At 51.0% G+C, this 22,494-nt stretch overlaps 1 protein-coding gene across 2 annotated transcripts in view; it reads left to right on the top strand.

Moving 5' to 3' along the window:
• The window catches only part of IGSF21 (immunoglobin superfamily member 21), a 271,189-nt gene that overhangs the window by 5,672 nt on the left and 243,023 nt on the right, over positions 1-22,494 (top strand). The window contains exon 1 of one of the 2 annotated variants that reach the window (XM_004272461.2): positions 21,526-21,981. The exons of the other annotated variant lie outside the window; for it this stretch is intronic. Within the exon in view, the coding sequence (XP_004272509.1) occupies positions 21,912-21,981 (70 nt within the window). The 5' untranslated portion in view covers positions 21,526-21,911. Of the gene's footprint in view, positions 1-21,525; positions 21,982-22,494 lie in introns of those variants that run through there. 2 annotated transcript variants of the gene reach the window in all.

The following is a 22,494-nucleotide window of genomic DNA, read 5'->3' as shown; positions in this document are numbered from 1 at the left end:
TGCTGCATCCCATAGATTTTGGGTCGTCGTGTCTCCATTGTCATTTGTTTCTAGGTATTTTTTGATTTCCTCTTTCTTCAGTGATCACTTTTTTATTAAGTAGTGTATTGTTTAGCCTCCATGTGTTTGTATTTTTTTCAGATCTTTTCCTGTAATTGACATCTAGTCTCATAGCGTTGTGGTCAGAAAAGATACTTGATACAATTTCAATTTTCTTAAATTTACCAAGGCTTGATTTGTGACCCAAGATATGAAGATAAGTAAGATATTCTTAATAGAGGGAAGGAAAAGAGAAAAAGAAAAAAAAATCAAAAGCGTGGTCACCTGGTCTACGTATCTATTTTGTTCACCGTGATCCTCCAGCCCTTAGCACAATGCCTGGCAATAGCAGGTGGTCAACAGACATTCGTCAAATGAATGATAAAGCTAATGCTTCCATATTACTTATTAATTTAACTTACACATTAGCCCTATGAGGCAGGCTCTATTATTGACCTCGTTTCACAGATGGGAAATACAGAGAGACTAAGTAACTTGCTCAAGGTCAAGTGAATAATCAACAGAGCTGGGATTCAATCTGAAGGGTCCTATTAGAGTGTGGCCCTACTATACTCTCCGTACATACACTGTATGCAGGGACAACACATAGGCGTGTGCTATTTCGCTTGGACTGCCATAGCGAAGTATTGCAGATTGAGTGGCTTAAATGACAGAAATGTATTTTCTCACAATTTTGGAGGCTAGAAGTCTGAGATCAGGATGTCGGCAAGGTTGGTTTCTTCTGAGGCCTCTCTCCTTGGTCTGTGGATGGCCACCTTCTCCCCATATCTTCACATGGCCTTCCCCTGGCGTGTGTCTGTGTTCAAATTTCCTCTTCCTATAAGGACACCAGTTGTTTCGGATTGGAGTCCACCCTAATGATCCCATTTTCACTTTATTGCCTCTTTAAAGACCCTGTCTTCAAATGTAGTCACATTCTGAGGCACTGGGTTATTAGGATTTCAAGATATGCATTTGGTTGGGGGGACATCATTCAGCCCATAATAAGGGGGTTCTGGGAATAGGTGGGGGATAAAGCTAGAGGGATGGGCAGAACTCAAATCCTGCTGGGTCTTTGCATGGAAGAGATACATCCAATTACATCCGGAGGCACAGGTTGGAACCTAAGCAGGATGACTAAGCTGTAACAGATGCTCTCAGACTCTTCTGTACAAGGATTACTTCAGTGGGACAAAAGGCTCCTATGGGTGCAAAATATCACCATCATGCAATTCTCCACATTTGCTTTGGCCAGAGATGCATGGATGATTCCTTTTTAACTGTAGCATGTGCAATATTTGAAAATCTAGTAGGCTTAACTGAACGTTGTAAAATTAACCAAACCACCCCTCCCAAACTAAATTGATAAATGGTGCAGTTAAACTAGAAGGCACCACTAATTACAAAGCAAGAAGAGAAACAATTGAAAATCACAGCTTACTCAAGAGCGCCCTGCTGTCTCTCTGATGACAGGGTATCCTCCCCACCCCTGCCACTGAAATGGGGGAATTGACACTGCTTGTGTGAGCATGTGCGGAGTAGGAGCTGTGCGATGCTGTCAAGTGTGTGAGGCAGCCAGATCCCTTGAAAGAAAGATGAATCTCAAGCCCAAGTTGATGGTCACTGTTAATAACGCACTGAGCAGGTTAGTAATAAATAGGTCTTAGTCTGATGTCAGAACAAAAACTTGTGGAAACCTGAGCCATTTGCCTCAAAGAAGGAAAGGAAAGATCTGCATTATGAATTTCTTTCTGGCCCATCAATTGACCCTTGAGCCCTCCCAGTGAGCTACAATACTACTTTGAAAATCCCTGTGGTAGAGAAATATCTCAGATCCACCACCCCCTGGCCTGCACCCCAGGGTTGTCCCATATAATACGGGCCTGATAAAAACAGAACATATTTCAACACATTAAACACATCCTCAGCAAGAGATGTAAGTACTTTCTAAGTCCATATTTTAAATCTCAAAGAAACTGAATGGCAACCTTCAACAATTTGTATGCCAGCAGAAAGAGTTCTAGACAGAGAGACAGAAGGCCCAAGGTCCATTTGTCTGTCCAGACCAGCTCAACCACAGATCATCTATGCTTTAGATTTCTCTTACCTATAAATGTGCTCATTTATACAATTCATGGCTAAGATTCTTTAAGGTCTGAACGCCTGTAGAATATCTTCTATTACATGTTTTGATAATTTTCCCCGTTCACTCCCTGCAACATAAGTTATCTCAAAATGTAGAGGCTTAGAACAGCACACTTTTATTATATCACTTTCTGTGGGTCAGGAATCCAGGTGCAGCTTAGATGGGTTCTCTGGCTGAGGATGTCAGGTGGTGCTGCAGTATCATCTTAAGGCTCAGCTGGGGATGGATTTGTGTCTAAGCTCAAGCCAGAGGTCATTGGCAGGATTCAGCTCCTCACGGAGTTTTGGACTGAGGGCCTCAGTTTCTGATGAGCTATTGTCTGGGAGCCGCCCTCAGTTCCTTGCCATGTGGGCCTCTCCATAGTGCAGCTCACACCATAGCAGCTGGCTTCATCAGAACGAGCAGGGAGGGACCAGAGAAAGCACCTGCAAGACAGAGGTCACAGTCTTTTATAACCTCAGAGGTGACATCTCATCACTTTTGCCCTTTCCTACTCATTAGAAGCAAGCACTAGGTCTAGCCCACAGTCAAGGGGAGGGGATTACACCAGGGTGTGGAGACAGGAGATGGGGACCACTGGGAACCATTCTAGAAGCAGCTCACCATACCTCTCCTCTCCACTGTTCTCTTGGCCTCACTGGGTCACCTGAGACCACAGTTCTCCTTCTAGGACTCTTATAAGATTCTCCACTAGAAAGAGGTCAAGAAGTGGGAATTGGAGACTTGGAAGAATGTGATGTAGGTCAGTCAAGCAAACCCCATGGGGTAGGTGCACTGGGAGAACAATGCAGGGGAAACTGACAACAGACTAGCCCCATTACAATTAAAGGGAGTTGTGTCAGCCAATTACCCCATGGGTGCTGCATCTTAACAACGCAAAGAACTTGGGAGAAAAGGCAGTGTTTGATACACATCCGATCTGACTCTTTCTCATGCTTCATGAGACCTCTTGGCCCCAAGTCCTCCAACTCCAAGTAACACCTTCAGGAAGAGAAAAGACAAAAAAAACCCCTAAAGCCTCTTTAAGAAGGTTAATGGGGGAATCCTCTCCATGCCATAGGAGTGTCACTTTCTTGCTTTGGCGAGGTAGGGTTAAGTTCGATGCTTCCTGGCATGTGGAAGGGAAAAGCGGTATAAGTTTCAGTGGTCTTGCCTGTTGTATTGCCTTGGACCAGCAGTGTGAAGGGGCTGGGAACTCAGAGGGCAGAAAGCAAGATGCAGGGACGTGCCTGAGAGCAACCTGACACATGTAAATATTTAGCTATGGGTTGAACTCTGGCACTAGTTTGCCCTCATGAATGGGGTTTCACCACCCTACAGCCCCCAGTGGCAGGGCATGGGTAGACCAGGGCTGGGACCAGGGTGAGGGATCTGGGGGCACCGTTTTAAAGAGGCCCTCACTCTCAGGAGTGCAGGACGACCCTAGTCGTGGCACTGGGGTAGACTAACTGCTCGTGTGATTACTTGTTCAATGCCAGCCTCTCCATCTACGTGGATATTCCATGTCTGTTTTCTTTCACCACTGTGTTTGCAGTGTTCCCTATGGGGTCTGGCTCTTATTTGTGGGATGAATGAATGAATTAGTCAAGGACTAAATCGATAACTCTCTACTGAGTGAGATTCCGTTCATCGGTCAAGACCCAGCTCAAAGGCTCCTTCTTGCTGAAACCTTGGATGTTGCCTGGGCAGCATTGAAGGCCACTTTTTGGCTTCCCATCATACCCCGTACTCCCCGCGCCAACCGCCACCACAGTGTGCCCATCAACATGCTATAGGATGGTACTTAAGAGCTTGGGTTCCAGGTTATACTACTTGGGTTCACATCCTCCCTCTGTCTCATTAGCTCTGTGACCTTGGCCAATTCGCTTAACTTCTCCAGACCTCAGTTTCCTCATCTGCAAATTGGGGCCACTAATAGTTGTGTCATAAGGATTAAAGACATGAATACTTGTTAACCACTTAGGATGTTGCCAGACACATAGTAAGGGCTCAGTGAAATCTTACCGCTCCCTGCATCAGCTCACTTATCACCCTGCCCTGTAGTTATCTGCTTAATTGTATACTCCTCAAGGGCAAGGGCTTCAACTTACTCATTTCAGTATCCATTCTCCTGGCACACAGTGGGCTGTAATTCCTGATTCACTTAGTGGGCCGCTCTGCCTGAAGCAGACATAATGGAGCCTTGAACTCTGAGACTAGCCCTGTGGCCTCTTGTCTCCCCACTTCCATTCCCCAACACCCCTGCATGGTACAGATGCCTTGGTCCCTGGAGGTGCTTGGAAGTTTCTGGGCCCCCTGTTCCTCCCTCCTCACCCCCTCATTAATCTTGATTAGGGAGTCCTTGCACTGGAGTTAATTTTCTTGTAGATGCCCATCAGTCATGTAGCAAGGAATCTCTCCCAAGCTACTGAGGAATCATAGTCTTGCCATGTTATTACTTAGCTAATTAGTACACAGACTTCTTTGGGGTGGGAGATGGAGGGAAGGTCAGGGAAGGTATCAGGAGAAAGGAAGAAAGTTGAGATTTCCAGGGGGATTGGGTGTGGGTGGTGAATCTCACAGGAAATGAGGGAAATGTCCTGCTCCCACATTCTTCTTTCCCTGGACTGGCCCCTGGAGCTCAGACTGGGGCATAGAGGGCTTTCCAAACTTGAGCCCAGTGCCCCGTGGGGTGGGGTGGGACCACACAACCCCCTTCCCACCCTGTGCAGGCTCTGAGAGCCCTGGCTTACAGACGCAAAGTCCTGCTGAGAAAGGCAGAGGCCAGCTGGGCAGTTCCCGGGGCGTCTAGGGCAGCAAGCAGGGAGGATGGTCAGGGCCCAGCTGGGAGACCAGGAAGCCGGAGCAGAGGCAAAGCTTTCGCTTCAGCGCCTGCCTCCTCTAGGCAATTTGTTCTTCTGCTCAAGATTCAAATTCTAGGTGCTTCCCTGGTGGCGCAGCAGTTGAGAATCTGCCTGCTAATGCAGGGGACATGGGTTCAAGCCCTGGCTGGGAGTTTCCCACATGCCGCGGAGCAACTAGGCCCGTGAGCCACAACTACTAAGTCCGCGCGTCTGTGCTACACAACAAGAGAAGGCCGCGATGGTGAGAGGCCCGCGCACCGCGATGAAGAGTGGCCCCCACTTGCCACAACTAGAGAAAGCCCTCGCACAGAAACGAAGACCCAACACAGCAAAAATAAATAAATTAATTAATAAACTCCTACCCCCAACATCAAAAAAAAAAAAAAAAAAAAGATTCAAATTCTAAAGAAGGAGATGGGTTCCCTGCCTGCCCCTCAGGGAATGAAAAGTGGGGCAGTTGTGACAGTCCCATAGACTGACACATGGAAGGATTAATTTATTCAAAAGAATTGAGCCCTGCTAGGAAGTGGGAAGATATGCTGGGCAAACAGGGCAAAAGGCCCCCTCGGCCTACCTTGTGAGCAAGTTTCCTTCTTTCATTCAACAAAGAAAGATGTGGTAGGTGTCTACTAGATGCTGCATCTTGGGGAGATCAGAGACCCCCCCCATGCATCTCCCAGGGATAGCACACTCTGGAGGGCACACGGATCACAAGGTCCCACCAAGGATGGGAAGTGATCTGCAGTTTGCGGGTTGTGACATCCAGAACAATTTCAAATCCCAGTGGCGTCAGGACCAGGAAGGCAGCGCAGCCCAGCAGGTCAGGTGGATCTTGGCTACGGGCCACATGATACTGAAGTTCACATCTCTGGGCCTCACCTACTTCACCTGTAAGGGGGCTGATTCCTGATTAAATAGGATGATGTGTATCGTGTATAACAAAGGCCTGGCACACGGTGGGAGCCAGATCCAGAAGTAGGTCCGAGGGGTACATTTGGGGTTCTATCAGGGTTCAAGGAGGAAACCCAGCCAAAGACAGGGCGAGGTAAGACAGTTTGGGAAGGTCCTTCGGGTTGGAGGGCACGAGAGTGCGTTGGCTGATTTAAAGGTGGGTGCAAAACAAGCTGCAAAGCCATCTTCCCGACTAGATGCCTTTGCTGTGGGGTGTGTGCTTCCTCCATCACACTAGGCACTTTCCAGGGAGGGACTGTGCCTCGCTCCTCTGTGTGATGTTTAAGAGCACAGACTCTGGAGCCAACTGCTTCTGTTTGATTCCTTTTCCAGCCACTTCTTAGCTGTGTGGCCTTGGGTAAGTTACTTAGCCTCTTTGAGCCTCAGTTTTCATATCTATAAAATGGGCTGATGGCACCCAGCCTGTAAAACATATGCATGTAAGGCCCGCATTAAGTATCTCATAAGTGTTCACCAGTGCTTTAGTCATTCATTGCCACATAGCTTCAAAGAACAACATTTATTGTCTCCAAAGAATCGGGGGTCAGGACTCCAGGTGTGGCTTAGCTGGGCCTCTGGCTCAGGATGTCTCCCGGGTTGTAATCGGCCAAGGCTGCAGTCACAGCAAACGCGACTGGAAGAGGAGCCTGGAACCACTCCCAAGCCCTCTCCCGTGGTGGCTGGCAGCTTCAGCTCCTCATGGGTTGTTGGATTAAGACCTCAGCTCCTCATGAGCTGTCAGCCTGCTGTTGACCTCCCTCAGTTCCTTGCCATGTGGGCCTCTCCACTGGGCAGCGCACAACACGGCAGCTGGCGTCATCAGAGTGAGCAAGGGAGGGCCCAGAGAAAGTACCACCAAGACAGAAGCCACAGTTTTTTGTGACCTAATCTCAGAAGTGGCACCCCATCACGATTGCCTATTCTGTCTGTCAGAAGCCAATTGCTCGGTCCAGCTCACATTAAGGGGAGATTACACAGGTGTGGACGCCAGGAGGCGGTCATCCATCGCTGGGGACCTACACACCTGGGAGGGCTGTGGGGAAGGGCTGGGGAAAGGGACACTTTGTCTTTTCATTACCGTGCACCCTCAACACCTAGAAAAATGCCTGGCGCTTTTGTCCAGACTATCAGTGGGGCTCCCTCGGAGCAGGAGCTGGATAGGGAGGGGCCTTCTCTCCCCTCTGCCCTCCTTCGAGCAGCCTGACAGGGTTTTGCAGCCCAGAGCCCAGAATAATCCCCCCAGAACAGCCTTCCCCCACCCCCCCAAAGAAGTCTGTGGTTGCATTGCAGTGGTTCGCTCTGACCTCCCACTCGGAGGGAAGGCAAATTCTACCCAGAAGGAGATGTGTGAAAATTGGATTTGCTGCCAGGGTCAAACTTTGCAGTGCTTTATCCCAGCTGTCACCTGCCTTTGAAACAGAGAGTGTTTCTCCAATTGGTACCTCTCACTCGTGGCCCCTCCCCCCTGGAATCAGAGCCCATGAGTCTCAATCAGTCCTCCATCACCCAACCCCTGGCCATTTCTATGGCTTCTGCTCTGGCCCCCCGCCAGCGTCAGTTCTCTCTCTGGCCCTTGTGGTGGCCTCCTAACCAGTGTCATCATCTCCACCAGGCCCCCACTCTTTCCCATTTTTCACACAGCAGCCAGAAGGGTCTTTCAAAAGTGCAAATCGGATCACATCGTTCTCTCTCTCAGAGCCCTCTGATGTCTTCCCATCACTCTGGAATAAAATCCCAACTCCCACCCATTCCCTGACCCTGTTTCCTCTCCTGTCGCAGCTCACCTTCTAAAACTCGCCCCAGGCACTGTCAGCCAGTTTCTGGAACACAGGAAGCTCTTCCTCCCTCAAGGTGTTTCTCCCTCTGCTCTTTGCAGTTCCAGCTCCTTCTGATCCTTCTTATCCAGCCAAATTGTCACCTCTTCAAGGAAGCCTTCCCTGATTGCACTATGCTCCCATCGTTACTGTTCACATCATCTTGTTTAATTATGTCCTGGTATAGGTCACAACCTGTCATCATTTTGGTTTAGTTGCTAACCTGTTTATTGTCTGTTTTCCCCATGATAGTCAGCTCCATGAGGGCAAAGAGGATGTCTGGTTGGTTACAGCGTTGTCCCCTGGGGACCCGTGTGCTGTGAGACAAATGAATTCCCCCTTTCTGGAGGACTGCAGCAGTGGTCCCAGCCTTTCTGTCTGCAGGCTCACCCCCCGTCCCCCGTCGTTCCCCCTATACACAGCCTCCAGACGAGTCCAGGTAAAGCATAGCTCTGAGCACTAGACCTGACTGCCCAACATTATCTGGGGTACTTGGCTTCAGGTTCAAGGTTGGGGCCAATCATTTCCTAACATTCCCTTACATGTACACCATGCTCTGTTCAACTGGAACACATGTCTGCTGATTCCTGAACACTCCCTGCCCTTTTCTATCTCTGGGCTTAGGCTGGTATTTCTCCCTCCACCTGGAAAACATTTTTCTTCTTTAGAGGCAGATGTACATTCTCATTGCAGCTCAAGTCACCTCCCCCAGGAAGCCCTCCCTGACCACCTCGGTTGGTGAAGAGGGAGGAACTTTGGGATTTGGAGTCAAGCCCCGGTTTTGCCATTTGCAGTGTGAGGCCTTGGGCAGGTCACCCCATGTGTCCAGACCTGTGCGGTGGGAACAGTCCTGACTGCCAGGGTTGCTGAATGAAACACATTATAAGAAAGCGCCTGGCCCAGGGCTGTTGCAGAATGGATGTCAGAGGCCCTTTCTGCGATTGCTGGTGACTCGTTGTTCTCCCTCACACTAATTCTCCCCTCGATGCACACGGTGGTGGACTTGTCTTCCTCTGTCCGCACTGACCATGAGCCACATCTGGGCAGGACCACACCTGTTCCCTCTCCATCCCCTTACCCTGCCTACCGAGGTGCTTGCTTTGCAGCAAGCAGGGTCCAGGGAGAGTTTGTTGAATGCTCTTGACCTTTTATCTTCTCTGGATATTCTTGCTTTATAGAGAAAGCAACCGGATACAATTGTATGCTCATTCATTCATTCATTCGCTCATTCACTGAGCTTCCATCATGTAAACAAGAGAGCCACATTTCAGGGCTCTGTGGAACTTGCTTTCTCCAGTTTTGGAACTGCCATCATTCATTCAGTCAACAAACATCTACCAGGACTAGTGTGTAGGTGCTAGCTGCCTCACTAAAATCTCCAGCCTCTTAGCAGTGGTTAGTGGTGGCCAAGGACACGTGGGTCCCCCTTTCCTGTATCTGCAAGTTTTCTGAGCATCATTCCTTCCAGCTCCTCTCTGTGCCTACAGGGAGGCTCACGAGATGCAGGAGCCACGCGGGCAGAGGACTGTGAAGTCTGCCACGATCTGCTGCAGCCCGTGAGGGCGGCAGGGCTTCCCTGCCTCCCAGGCTTCTGTGCGCCTTCCAGCCTCTCTGATCGTGCTACCACCTGCAGAGGTAGCTGGGGGTGCCTGGCAGGCGATGCCACGGAGCCTCTCTCTTTAAAGAGAAGTGACCATGCAATCCAGCAATTCCACTTCGGGGTATGTATGCAAAAGAACTGAAAGCAGAGTCTCAGAGAGATGTTTTTTGTACACCCGTGTTCATAGCGACAGCCAAAGGAGGGAAGCAACTCAAGTGCCCAACGACGGATGATTGGATAAGCAAAATGTGGTCTATCCATACAAAGGAATAGCATTCAGCCTCGAGAAGGAAGGAAATGGCGATGCGTTCTACAGCATGGATGAACCCTGGGGACATTATGCTAAGTGAAATAAGCCAGTCACACTAATAGACAAATCCTGTGTGATTTCATTGTATCAGGTACTTAGTCAAATTCACCAATGCAGAAAATGAAGTAGTGGTTGCCATGGGCTGGGGGGAGGGGAGAATGAGGGGCTATTGTTTAATGGGGATGTAGTTTCAGTTTTGCAAGATGAAAAAGTTCTGGAGATGGGTTGCACAACAATGGGAATAGACTTACTACTGGATCATACCGTTAAAAATAGTTAAGATGGTACATTTTATGTGATGTGTACTTCACCATCATTGAAAGAATGTTTAAAAAGAGAGACAGAGGGGAGCAGAGAAGCCCTCTGGGAAATAACACTTGCGTAGGTAGGGATAGCCCTGTGGGATCTGACCTTGGCCTCTGAGTGCCGCCTCCTCCTGAGAGTCCTCCAGCTTTGGCTTCTACTCCCGTCAGTCTGGCCAACCGTCTCCTCTGTCTCTGTAGCCCGAGTGTGGATGCACCTTCTTTCCACAGCTGACTGAGACGGGTGCTTCCAGCTTTCCTGAAAACAGAAATAAATTAGAAAGAAAATAGAGAAGAATCAAACCGGAAAGAACAGGATTCTGATCCAACAGCTACCCACCTGCTCCTCCAGATTCTGAGCCCTGCCGATTCCACGTGGGCCACCCTCTGACAGCCTCCCTGATTCTCCATTTACAAATCAAGATGGTTTTTTCTATCATTTAAATCATGCTGGGCCACCACTGAGCCCCTTTCATTCTCACGGCCACGGCTCCCCTTGTCCCCGGACCTCCGCAGTATCAGAAATCTGCCCCTACATTCCCTGTCGTGCTTGGGGGGCTCCCTCCCGGCACACTGCTGTCGGTGACACTGGGTAATTTCCTTGTCCAAGCCAGCCTGGTCTCTGGGCCCTTAAACTCGGCGTTTGACCTCCTGGCTTGTGCCTCCACTGGACCTTCAAGTTACAGTCTCAGGGCGTTTCCTCGTCAGCTGCTGAGTCTTCCTACCCAGGGCTGTGGAGCCCAGGAAGCACTTTGGGGGAGGAAGGGGAGCAGGCACCGAGCCCCTGGGCCCTTGACCTTGCTGTTGGCCTCCGGGATGACTCAGTCCCTGGGAAGAGAGCAGCCTGCTTCCCTTCCTGATCTTCCACATGCTGGGATGTGAGTTCAACGGATGAGAGGTCAGAGCTCAGCATCCTTTGACCCCCTGCCCCTGACCTTGACCATTAGAGAGTTCTCACTGCTCTACAATCCATCCTCTACCGGGGCACATCCCCACCAAAGCCTTTGGTTTTTCTCTCTCTGACTCTGGAGGCCTGGCAGATGAAAGCCATGACCTCTCTGCTTCAGCCTGTGTGTGATGGACGAAGTCTGGACCCAGGTTTCAGAGGCATGGATGGCCTCACAAACTCCCTTCAGGACGACAGGCTCACCCCCACCAGCGTCACCATGGGGCGGCTTAGAGGGACACACCGTGGGATGGCGCATCCCCCAGCCCGAGTGTCCCGACCATCCCTAGTGGCAGGCAGTCAACCCAGAGACTGCGATTCCCTTAGGGCCACGAGAGGAAAGTTCGGTCCTACCGCTCGTTCAAAGTTGGGTCCCAGCGCTCCCTAGCCTGGGACTGTGCACACGTTCCTTAACCATTTTGAACTTCAGCTTCCTCATCAATGAGCAGGAATGACACCACCCCCAAGGTGTCACTGTCATGTCCAAATGTCATAATATATATAAAGCACCCAGCCCTGTAGCAGGTCAACAAATGCTGTTTCCCCTCCTCCTGTCCATGACGGGTGAGGCAGCCTGCAACCTCTAGAGCATCCATTGCCTGTATTACCAGATACGGTCTTGTACTTTCACTAACCTGTTCCAAATGAATGGCTGGAGAGGAATAATGATAAGCCTCTTACAGTTGTATATTACAGTTCTCAGAGCCCATTGCAGATTCTTCATCGTATTTGTTCTTTCAGAAAGACCTGGGAGGCTGATTAACAGGGCAGGCATGATTAACCCCATTTTTGTAGACATCAGCGCTGAGAACCAAAAGAGGGAAGAGGTCTTTATCCAAGGTCACACAGCTGGTAAGTAGCAGAGTTAAGATGAGATCACAGATCTGTCCTTTTTTGAAAAAAATTTTGTTCTGGAAAGTTTGCCAAGGTAGCACCTGGTTCTCAGGAGCCTGTGAGGGCACAGTTGTAAGGAGGATGGGGCCGGCAATACTGGTAAGGGCAGCACCTTCCGACCCCGCGGAGCCTGTGCGCTGGTTGAGCTACGTGCCATGCTCCCTCACACTCACATCGAGCCTGCCTTCCAGAGAGACGCTGAAGGGCTTCTGAGCATCTCGTGCATATTTATATGCCTGCGTGCACGATAAAAATAAAACGACTTCACCCACCGCTGAAACGCAACCGCGGGCGGCGTGAAATATGGGGCTTATCGAACAGCGACAAGGAAAGCTCTCAGGAGAGGCTCCTGTCCCTCGTGACACTGCAAAGGGGGCAGCTGGAAGGAGGTGGAATTCAATTATCTTGATAAGTAAGTGTTCGACTCGGAAGCAGGAAGATGAGTGGTCCCCAGGCACCCAGGACGCCCTCGAGCCTCCCTGGGATGGAGAGCCGGTCCTCCCAGAGGAAACGGTACTGTCTCAAGAGGAGCGTGGGCCCCTTCACACGCACCCCTCAACCTCACTCCCCGAGAGGCAGCCTGCAGGCCTGCCCCTCTTCTCCTGGGCCCAATGTTCCACCATGTACTGCTTCTTCCTCTAAGGGAAGGTGTCAGGAGGCTTCAGTGATCTCACACGTTTTGGAGCAAGAACCAGCACCTCTGTCTCTGGTCCATTCAAGGCAGCCCTAGTTAAGAAGGCAAAATCGTTCTTGAGAAGCTGAGCATCTTTTCTGGCCATTCCAATCTTTCGACAGCATCTTGACTGTGTTCTGATTCCTGATGCCGAGCCTTGCTCTAGATTTAGACTTCTGGGTCTCTCCATCCCTCGCTCCCTCCTTCCCTTCCTTATTCTCCCTTTGCTTTGCTCATTTTACCACCATACTCTTAATTCCCTGGGGCAAACACAGAGAAGGCATCTAACGCAGACTTCCAGAACTACTGACAACTAAAGCTAAGCCCTGGGACGTGAGTAGGAGCCAGCCAGCCTAAAGGGGGTACATGGGGTACATGGGGGCAGGGTAAGGGAGATAGGAGTAAGGAGGCTGGGGAGGCTGGAAGGGTGTTTCAAGCAGAGGGAACAGCATGTATAAAGGCCTAGAATCAAGAGAGCTTAGTGGGCACTAAGAACCGCAGAGGTGGGTCCAGTGTGGAGATGAAGACCCTTGTAAGCTGTTCCAAGGGTGTTGGCTTTGGTCTTCAGGCCATGAGAAGCCAGTGAAAGATTTTAAGGGGGATGTCCCGACCAGGCTGTAGTCCTTGGTGTGCCCAGGTGACCTGGGACGTGGATAGGCGGGCGTTGTGCTTTATGTGCAGGATAAGGTCCAAGGAATTGTCCAGGAGTCAATTCTGAGGAGACCCAACTGTCCTTCCTTTAGTGTAAGCCTGCATGGGGTTAGGACTGGGGTTACAGCAGGAGCTGGGGGGCCTGGGGAGGCATCTGGGAAGGAAGAGCCAAGTGAGCAGGCAGGTGGGTGCAGGACCCTGATGGTGAAGAGGTTAGGTGAACAGGGGCAGGGGGGCAGCCCTGAGGTTGGCATTCAGGCATCTTGGTAGTGTACCCATCCCTGATGACCGTGAGCGCCTCAAGGGCACAAACTGTGTCCTTCCGCTTCTGTATCCCTGGCACCCAGCTCAGCACCTGGTCCAGAGGAGAAGACCAATGCATATGCGTGGCCTCAATGCCCTTAGTGGAGGTGGACACCCATTAGAACCACTTATTTAAGGGCACTAGAGTAATGCCTTTAGAGTTTGGGACCCCTGTTCCTGTGCTTCTTGGAGCTGTCTTGCCCCCAAAGCCTGGGTGCCTTCCCTTGCAATCACACAAAGCTTCAACAATGCCTATGTGTTTCCCATCGTCCATCAGCATCCCTTTTAAGGGATGGATAACTTTGAGGGTTGAGGGTCCCTCTGTGCTTCCCAATACTCTCCAGTTCCAGGGAAATATTCCAGACCGATTCACCAGCTGTCTCTCTGCAGAGTCAGCCTTTTGACAGGGAAAATGGAAAGAAGGACAGGAAGCTGGGCATGGCAGAACAGGGGCAACATAGGAAGGCAGGGAGGGGACTGGCTTGGGCGTTAAGGGGTTAGCGGGATTGTTTCTGTCAATCAATAGTTGGGGAGAAAAGGGGGGGGGGGGAATGAAGAGCATCTCTGCAGAGATGTAAAGGTTACAGTGATGACAAATTTCCCTCTGTGGGCTGGGAAAAGACCAGTCAGTGTAGAGTGATCTAATGTCAGGAGACACAGAATCTCAAGATGGGCAAGATGTGTCCACGTCATTATTGTCAAAGAAGGTTTTTAGAGTAGTTTTCATTGTTCCTTTGCCACCCCATTCATTGCTTTCTGTGGTCTTCAAAGACCCTTCCTAACCTCACAGCTTTAGCTCTCTACACACCCCCAGACCCACTTCCTGGACCACCTCTTGCTCTCTGAATGGCAATCTCTGTTCCATCTTTGTAAGGAATGGTGCACACGGCTCTGCCCCCAAAGCTTTTCTCTAACGCCTAGGCATCCTTCAGGTACAGGGCATCTGCTGCATCAGTAGCACAGGAAGGGAGAAAGAGAAGGATGGTGGAGGTAGATTCATGCCCAGGTAAGACATCACCTGTCAGGGGCCTCAGGGAACTAGTTTGGCCTTTTGCCTCTTAGAAATGGGAACTTTGAAGCCCAGAGAAATGGAATCATCTCCCTGTACTATAAATTGAATTGAGATTTTCCTCAAATGTTTCAGGACCTAGAAACTCAAGACAGAAATCAGGCTGACGGGGAGAGGAGGGAATTGTCAGGTCTTACCAGATGGCTTTGTAATTAACCAGAGCATTTTCATTACAAAGACCTTTTACTCACAACTGAACAACTAGCCTGGTTAGCTAGCTCTTCCTTCTTTGCTTCCTGGCCTCTCCAGTACTGTGACTCAGGCCTGAGCAGAGTGGCACTGTAGGTGCCAAGGGGCAAAGTGAAAAGTGCCCAGAACTTCCAGAGCTTCCATTATGACCTGGGAAGACAAGACACACAGGTGAGCCAACTGAAGAGAATATTACTTCCGTGTTGTGCAGACTATATGCACCTCAAATAGTGAGAATGGAGGGAGCAGACAATCTTGCTTTGGGTCTCAATTTTCTCATCTGTAGTATTATGGACCCATCACACAATTGCGACTAACTAAGGACCTTATGTATATATGTTTGTGACAGCATGCCTCATTGTAAATATACTAAAGCTTAACGGACTCTTGAAATAGGAAGCTGGTTTGTTTTACATAATATAGGCCCTCACACTTAAAAGGTTGTAAAAATAGAACAAATCACATATTGAATGTCGCCACCTGTTGTCTATGGGTGGTATTGCGGCTTGGCAAGGAAAGTAGAAAAGGGCTGCTCCGAGGGTGACCTCGTAAGATTCCAAGCCAGACTTGACAATCATGGAGACAAGAGTCCAAAGCCAGGAATAGGCTGCCTAATGTTGGAGAATGCCATAGAAGATAAGTGAATTGCAGATCCCGTTTACGTTGACCTTTTTCTTTGGTTCGTGTTCACGGCAACCGCCTGCTGAGTCCCTTGAGATCATAACTCTGGAGTCTTCATCCACCCCTCTCCACTGCAAAGTGCAGGAAGCTAAGTATGAAAATAAGGAACCACAGAGCGGGGTAATTATAGCATCCTATGGCTGCCTCGGTCATGGGTAATAGTTACAGCTAATATTTATTGAGTGCTTACATCATTTGAAGGATTGTCTTATTTAATCAGTGAGGTTGGTACTCTTTTTTCCCATCCCCATTATACAGATGAAGAAATCAAAGCACAGGGAGGTTAAATAATTTGTTTGGGTTCTTACAGCAAATCCTTCCTTCCTTCCTCTCTTCCTTCTATCCTCCCTCCCTCCTCTCCTTCCTTCCTTTCTTCCTTCCTTCCCTCCCTCCAACAGTTATTTCCCGAGTGTTGAAGATGAGATTTGGGTATAGACAGACCAACTCTAGAGACCACGCTTTTTGCCACGCTCCTGACTACCTCTGTTGCTACCTTCCAACTATGACTAACACCTGTGAGTCCAGGTCTCTCATTCTTAGCAAATTCAATGATATGGGAAAAAGTACAAATCTTGCTGATGCTTTCTAATCTCAATTCATCTATACCCTCCTCCAACCATGTGCTCATTAACCCATCAATCCATCTGTCTACACACCCACCCACCGTCACCCATCCACCCTTCTTTCCATCTTTCCATCTGTTCCTCCATCCCCCCATCATCTACCCACAATCCACCCATCCATTCATCCATCTATCCACCCAGTAATTCTCACATCCACGTATCTATCCATCAAAGATCCATCTAATCATTCCCTTACCCATCCATCTTTCTATTCATCCATTCTTCCTTCCTTCTATCCCTGTCTTGAGCACCTACCACCTGCCTGGCACAAGTAATAAAGAGATGAGTCAGATGTGGTCCTTATCTTCATGTTTCTTACAGTTTCAGAAATACATAAAAGCAATATGACCTTACGCAAGGGGCCTCATCTCTCTGTGTCTCAGTTTCTTTGTCTATTCTATGGGGTTAAAAACAGAGCCTTCCTCGTAGGGTATTGAAGAGGATTCAATGAGTTAGTACAAGCAAAATACTTAGAAAAGTATCTAGTACATAGTAAGCACTCAATAAATGTCATCAGTTGTCAGTGGCTATTTTTTTTCTTATCATCATCATCATCATCACCATCATCATCCTTATCACAACTACTATGGTAATCGAGGAAGAGATCAGAAGCCTTGTCCATGGTCAGAGCAGCATCTCCCATCCATCCCATGACCTACAAAACTCTTGATGTGAGATATGAATAAGTATTTATGCAAAGAGGGTTCTGAAGCCAAACAAGTTTGAACTTCAAGTAAATAAAACCAAAAAACTCTGCAGGATTTCTCATAGCCTTTAAATGCTCATGTGAATTGTAAATCTCCAAGATGTGGAGAATGAACTAACATACAGTATTTCTCAAATATATTGAACCACTGAACCTCTTTCAAGGAATGTTTTTTTTAAATTTTAATGTTATCAAGTGCTTTTCTTTTAATTTATTACTTTTATTTATTTATTTATTTTTGCCTGCGTTGGGTCTTCGTTGCTGCACGCGGGCTTTCTCTAGTTGCAGCGAGCGGGGGCTACTCCTCGTTGCGGTGTGCGGGCTTCTTATTGCGGTGGCTTCTCTTGTTGCGGAGCACGGGCTCTAGGCGCGCGGGCCTCAGCAGTTGCGGCTCGCGGGCTTCAGTAGTTGCAGCTCGCGGGCTCTAGAGCGCAGGCTCAGTCGTTGCGGCGCACGTGCTTAGCTGCTCCGTGGCATGTGGGATCCTCCTGGACCAGGGCCCGAACCCATGTCCCCTGCCTTGGCAGGCAGATTCTTAACCACTGCGCCACCAGGGAAGCCCCTCAAGGAATGTTTATTACAAACTTGCAAAACAAGTGGTCAGTGGGGCCCAGTTTGGGGAATGCTGGTCTCCAGTGTCAGCTTGGCCTGCTTCTCTCACTCTCCCCACCCCCATGCTGTTCCCCAGATCTTAACTTCCTGTCCCCGACTCCTTCACATTGTCCAGCTCCTTTCTCTGGGCCTGTGGTGCTGAAGCTCATTCAGCAACCACAGCCTCAGAGTCCCCATAGACAACCTGCCAGTCTCCTCCCAAGCGGAGACAAGCTGGTTGAGTCCAGGTGGGGCTGAGGTTCATTAAAGACACAGCGCTGGACTTAATTCCAATCAGCCAACTCCGTATCGATTTGGGTCACTGGTGTTAAGGTGTCACTTTCAGTTGCGTTTAATTTAAACAAACAATAAAAAACTCGGTGTTGTCTGGGATGTAGCCTGGGGGATGTTTAATTCCCAGCACGCAGAGGCAGAGGGTAAGGTAAGAAGGAGCCAGAGGACTGCATGAGTGAGTGTGTGAGTGTGTGTGTGTGTGTGAGAGAGAGAGAGAGAGAGAGAGAGAGAGAGAGGGAGAGAGAGAGAATGTGTGGCTCTCTGGGACAGAGCCTGGGGAAAGCCCACACTAGGTTCCTGTCCTCAGAATACAACATTCCTCTACCTTTGTCACTTTGGGTAATTCTTTTCACTTCTCTTAGACTCAGTTTACTTATCTATAAATTGGGCTTAGATAAAGCTGCCACAGGGGGCTCTTATGAGAATTAAATGAGATGAGAGAGGTGGAGCACACTGGGCTTATGAAAATTTTGTTTTTAACTCACTTCCCATTGAAATACTGGCTTCCAGGGCATGTGTGTGCCTGTGTGCATGTGTGTATCTTGGCCTGGAAGGGTATTTAAGACCTCTGGCTCTGCACTTTTTGTGGGTTTAAATCTGGCCCTATTACTGTGTTGTACTGGGCAAGTTGCTTAGCCTCTCTCTGCCTCTGTTTTCTCATCTGTAAAATAGAAATAACGATAATACTCACACCATACACTATTGTGAAGATTCACTGATTCTATTCACATTTTGTATTTGATCAGTGCCTGGCATAGGAGAAGCGCTTTCACAAAGGCTTACTACTCTTAGCATCATTATCCAACCCCATAGGAGGTTCTACTCCAACCAACAGAACCCATCCCTTTGGAAGCCAGGCTGTGGGAGGGAATACTATGCCATACCCTTTCCCTCTCTTGGGAATAAACAACCTAGAGGTCACAGAGGACCCCAGGGCCCCTTTGACCTCTGGGGTTGTTCCCTAGGGTGAGGAGAAGAGAAATTTGCTTTGTGCTATAGTGCCCTCTGTTGGGAGATCCTAGCTCAGCACCATGGACAGAGGGAGGCTGCGGGCAGACAGCCACACCTCCAGCCATCAGCCACGGGGAGGTCCAGGGCTCCCACGCAGCCGGTGTCCCAGGAAGAGGCATGTCCCGCCGTGACTCATGGGTCTCAGTGCCAGGACTGCAGAGTGGATGCCCTGCTGCTGGCGGTTGATACATTAGGAGACAGGCGCAGAGTGACGTTAAGCAAATCAAAAGCCTGTGGCTGCCCTGAGTGACTTTTCCCTTGTCTAGGTCACCCTGGGCCCTCTGCTAACCATGCCTCTCAATGCTGCGTATATACCTTTCTCTGAAGCAAGAGAATAGCTTCCAAAGCTGTGTTTTGTGAAACAGGAGCTGGAGGAGTGTATGCCCCCAGGAGAGGGTGTGCAGAGGTAGCAGTATTACTAAGAACAATTACCATATGGTAATAAACATGCACTTTGCAGCTGAGCCCCTTTGGGGAAACCAGTGTGCACCTGGGCAGGATTGTCCTCTCTCAGAACATGTGATCTAGGGGGCTGTTTATTCTCTGCAAAGGTTCACGGCCACAGGATGCATGCTAGCACCTGCCAGGTGCCAGCCTTGTGCTAGGAGCTGAGGGATGGAGTGGATACCACAAAGTGCCCTGCTCTCATTCATTCATTCATTCATTCTCCCAACACTTATTTATTGAGGGCCTACTGTGTGTCAGGCACTGGCTAGGAGGACCAATAATTATAATACGGGGTGATATTAAAAGAGAGATTCGTAAGTCTTGGGGTGAAGGAGGGTTAACTGAGGTCTCCAATGCCCCACCCCATTCCCCAGCCCAATCCTTGGCCCTAGGAAGAAGCCTCTTCTTGATATCAGGTCTCGTTTCCTCCTTGCTGGCCTCTTGCCAGGTGTCATTCGCAGCTGGCATAATGGAGGTGACTGACGGTTGCCTTTCCGGTGCTCCCCGCAGGGGTCCCTTTCCCAGCTGGCGGTGTGGACCCAGACTAGGAGGAAGTGTCACCAAGAAAGGCCCTGGAATCCCACCTGATCCCTGGCTCTCCTGGGTAACAGCTGGGCTACAGTGAGTACAGACAGTAAGCCTCACATACGCAGGATTTCACCTGGCGAACTGTTACCTGTCCACCTGCCTGGCTGCACTCTGATTTGCAGCTGGGCTTACAGAGCAGGAACGCCCGTACGGGGGTGCCTGGCATTGACCTGAGGAGCTCAGACCAACATGAGGGTCTTCCCAGCTGGAGGCTGCTTCCCAGCAGGGAAGGCCCTGGCACAGAGGGCTTAGCACCTGCGATGGATTTGGATTCTGTTGGCTTTGTTCTGGGCCAGAGGTGGGGAGGGGGAGGGGCAGAGAAGAGGCAGTCAGGGACTGTGTCCCATGGCACGGCTGGGGCAGCCCAGAAAGAAGGTGAGGGGGAGAGGTGACCTCAAGCTGACCCTCAGCAGCTTGAAGAAGGGTGGACCTAGGTGGGTGGGGGTAAGAGGGAGCAAAGAACAGCCAGGCGAAGGGAGAAGGGTCTAAGACTCCAGCGTTCAAGCCGTATCCAGCCTAATCAACTTCAGCCAATTAGTCTGATTCAAAAAAAAAAAAAAAACCACAAACCACGTAGGGACAAACAGTAATCAAACACCCATTTATAAGGGTTTATTAGGATCATTATTATTATTTTACTGAGAGGATCGTTCTAAAGCCTGTCAGGTGAATGTGTGCTTTCAGATCTTCAGAAATGCAAATCGCTCCTTCCCTGGGGTGGGCGGGCATGAGCTGCAGCAGAGCAGCCCCGGGAGGTGATGTGGTGAGGCTCGGAGAGGGCATTTGGCGGGACCAGCTCCCTGCCATGGGGCATCTCTGCGCAAGGCTGACCAAGAGACAGCCTAGCAGCCACCCACTGCCCACTCCATTCCCCACACCCCTTCAAAGGGCTGCTGGAGATGGAACTGGCTTTGTACCCACTGTCCATTTAGGTAAACAGAGTGACAGCCTGACGCAGCAACCTGACATAGATAGAGAAGCTGGGGATTCTCCTTAGAATGCCATGGAGTGAAATTCCATGCTCTGAACTTCCCCATCTAACGTCACCCCTGACCACTCCCAGGGCTGGAGTACCTCTCCCCTCCCAGGGCTCACAGCCAGACCTGAGGCTCAATGGTTGGTGTGTGTGTGCGCGCGCGTGTGTGTGTGTCGGTGGGAGGATAATGATAAGACACAAGTCCCAAACCCCAATCCTCAGGCCCAGGGAGAAGAGGAATCGGGTCTGCCCAAAGGGTGAAACACGCAGCTCCTTACCCATTTCTGCCTGGGTCCAGGAATGTGGCTATTCTTGGAAGAAAGAACAAAACATATCCCATTTCCATGTGTGCCTGGGGGAGGGCAGCCATAATTTGGAAGTTTCAGAACACCGATGCCCCTAATCCTTAATAGGGGGTAAGACCACTGCTCCCGTGCCACACCCTGCCTGTTTGGCTCCACGGATGGCCTCGCTTTCAAGGGGGAGGCTGCCTCCCTCCACCAGGCTGGGGGTCGGCGCGCAGGCGAGGGTGTCCCAGGGACGGGATTAGGTGAAGCGGGATCAGATGGAGCTTGGCCTGGAGGGCAGGGGTGCTCGGTCAGCTGGGGGAGGGTTACCGAGCTACGGGCTGCAAGCGAGTTGTGAGTGAGGAGGGGAACCTGGGGGGAAGAGGGGCGGGGGAGGGGGAGGGGTGGAAGATCGCTAGGAGGGGGAGGGGGACGGGAGGTGGGAGGCTCTCCTTCTCCCTGCAATAAATCGGCTTAGCGGACGAGAACCGAACAGCGCAGAAAGGATTAAAGAAAAGTCTGTATAATACAGCCGAGAGAGCGGCGAGTGGAGGGCGGGGAGAGGGGGAGGGACGGAGGGAGGGCGAGGGGAGGGGCGCTCGCGCAGCCGGGAGAGGCGAGCGCGAGGCGGAGAGAGCGCGATTCGGCTCCAAACTCCGGCGCTGCCGCCGATCCTACTCCGGGCTTCGGTGGACACCGCGCGGAGCCGAGGATCCGGGAGCTGCGGCGCGCCCGGAGGTCGCCCCGAGCGCGAGGGTCGCGGCGCCCGGCAGAGGCCGAGCCTAGTCTAGCCCGGCTCCCGGGCGGCCCGGCCGCGACGGCATGGGGGCGCCCCCGCGGCGCCCCGTGCTGCCCGCCACTGGCTCGGCCGGCGGCCGGAGGCAGGAGCGCGCCTGAGCCCATGGCTAGGGGCCCCGCCGCCGCCGCCGCCGCCGCTGCCGCCGCCGCCTCGCCGCCGCCGCCAGCTGCCGGGCACCATGCGAGCCGCCCCGAGCCTCCGCGGCTGCGCCTGCCTGCTGCTCCCAGCGATCCTGGACCTGGCGCGCGGTGAGTGAGCGGGCGCGGGCCGGAGCCTGGCTGGGGATGCGCGCGGGGGCGGGCAGCTGGCGGCGGGCGCGGGCCAGGGTCGCTCCTGAGAGGCTCCGGGTCCGAGCCCCGCTCCCGGCGTGGGGGTCTGCAGAGGTGATCTGCTTGACGAGGGAGGGAGGATGTCTCCTTTGAAGAGAGCGCTCGTGGGTCTGTGCCAGGGTGTGCGTGTGCGCGTGTGTATGAGCGTGTGTCTTTGTTGCGTCTCAGTGTGAGGGTGTCCGGGAGGGAGCTGTGTGTGGAGAGGCTGCCGGAGTGCATTTGGAGATGTGAGTGTGTGTGATGGTGTGTGAGCGAGCGAGTGTCTGGAGGGGTGTTTGAGTGTCCATGTCAGTTACACAGAGGTGTGTGTGTGAGAAAGCGTGTGAGCCAGTGTTTGGGGGTGTGAGCGGGTGCCAGCTTCTCGGTGAGGGTGTGAAGTGTGTGAGCTTGTGTCATCGCATGTGTGAGCGTGTTACAGGGTGGATGAGTGTG

Source organism: Orcinus orca, chromosome 1 (genome assembly GCF_937001465.1).
Source record: "Orcinus orca chromosome 1, mOrcOrc1.1, whole genome shotgun sequence".
NCBI classification, from domain to species: domain Eukaryota; kingdom Metazoa; phylum Chordata; class Mammalia; order Artiodactyla; family Delphinidae; genus Orcinus; species Orcinus orca.
The sequence above is the reverse complement of the archived record's forward strand: the minus strand, read 5'-3'. Positions and strand labels throughout refer to the sequence as shown.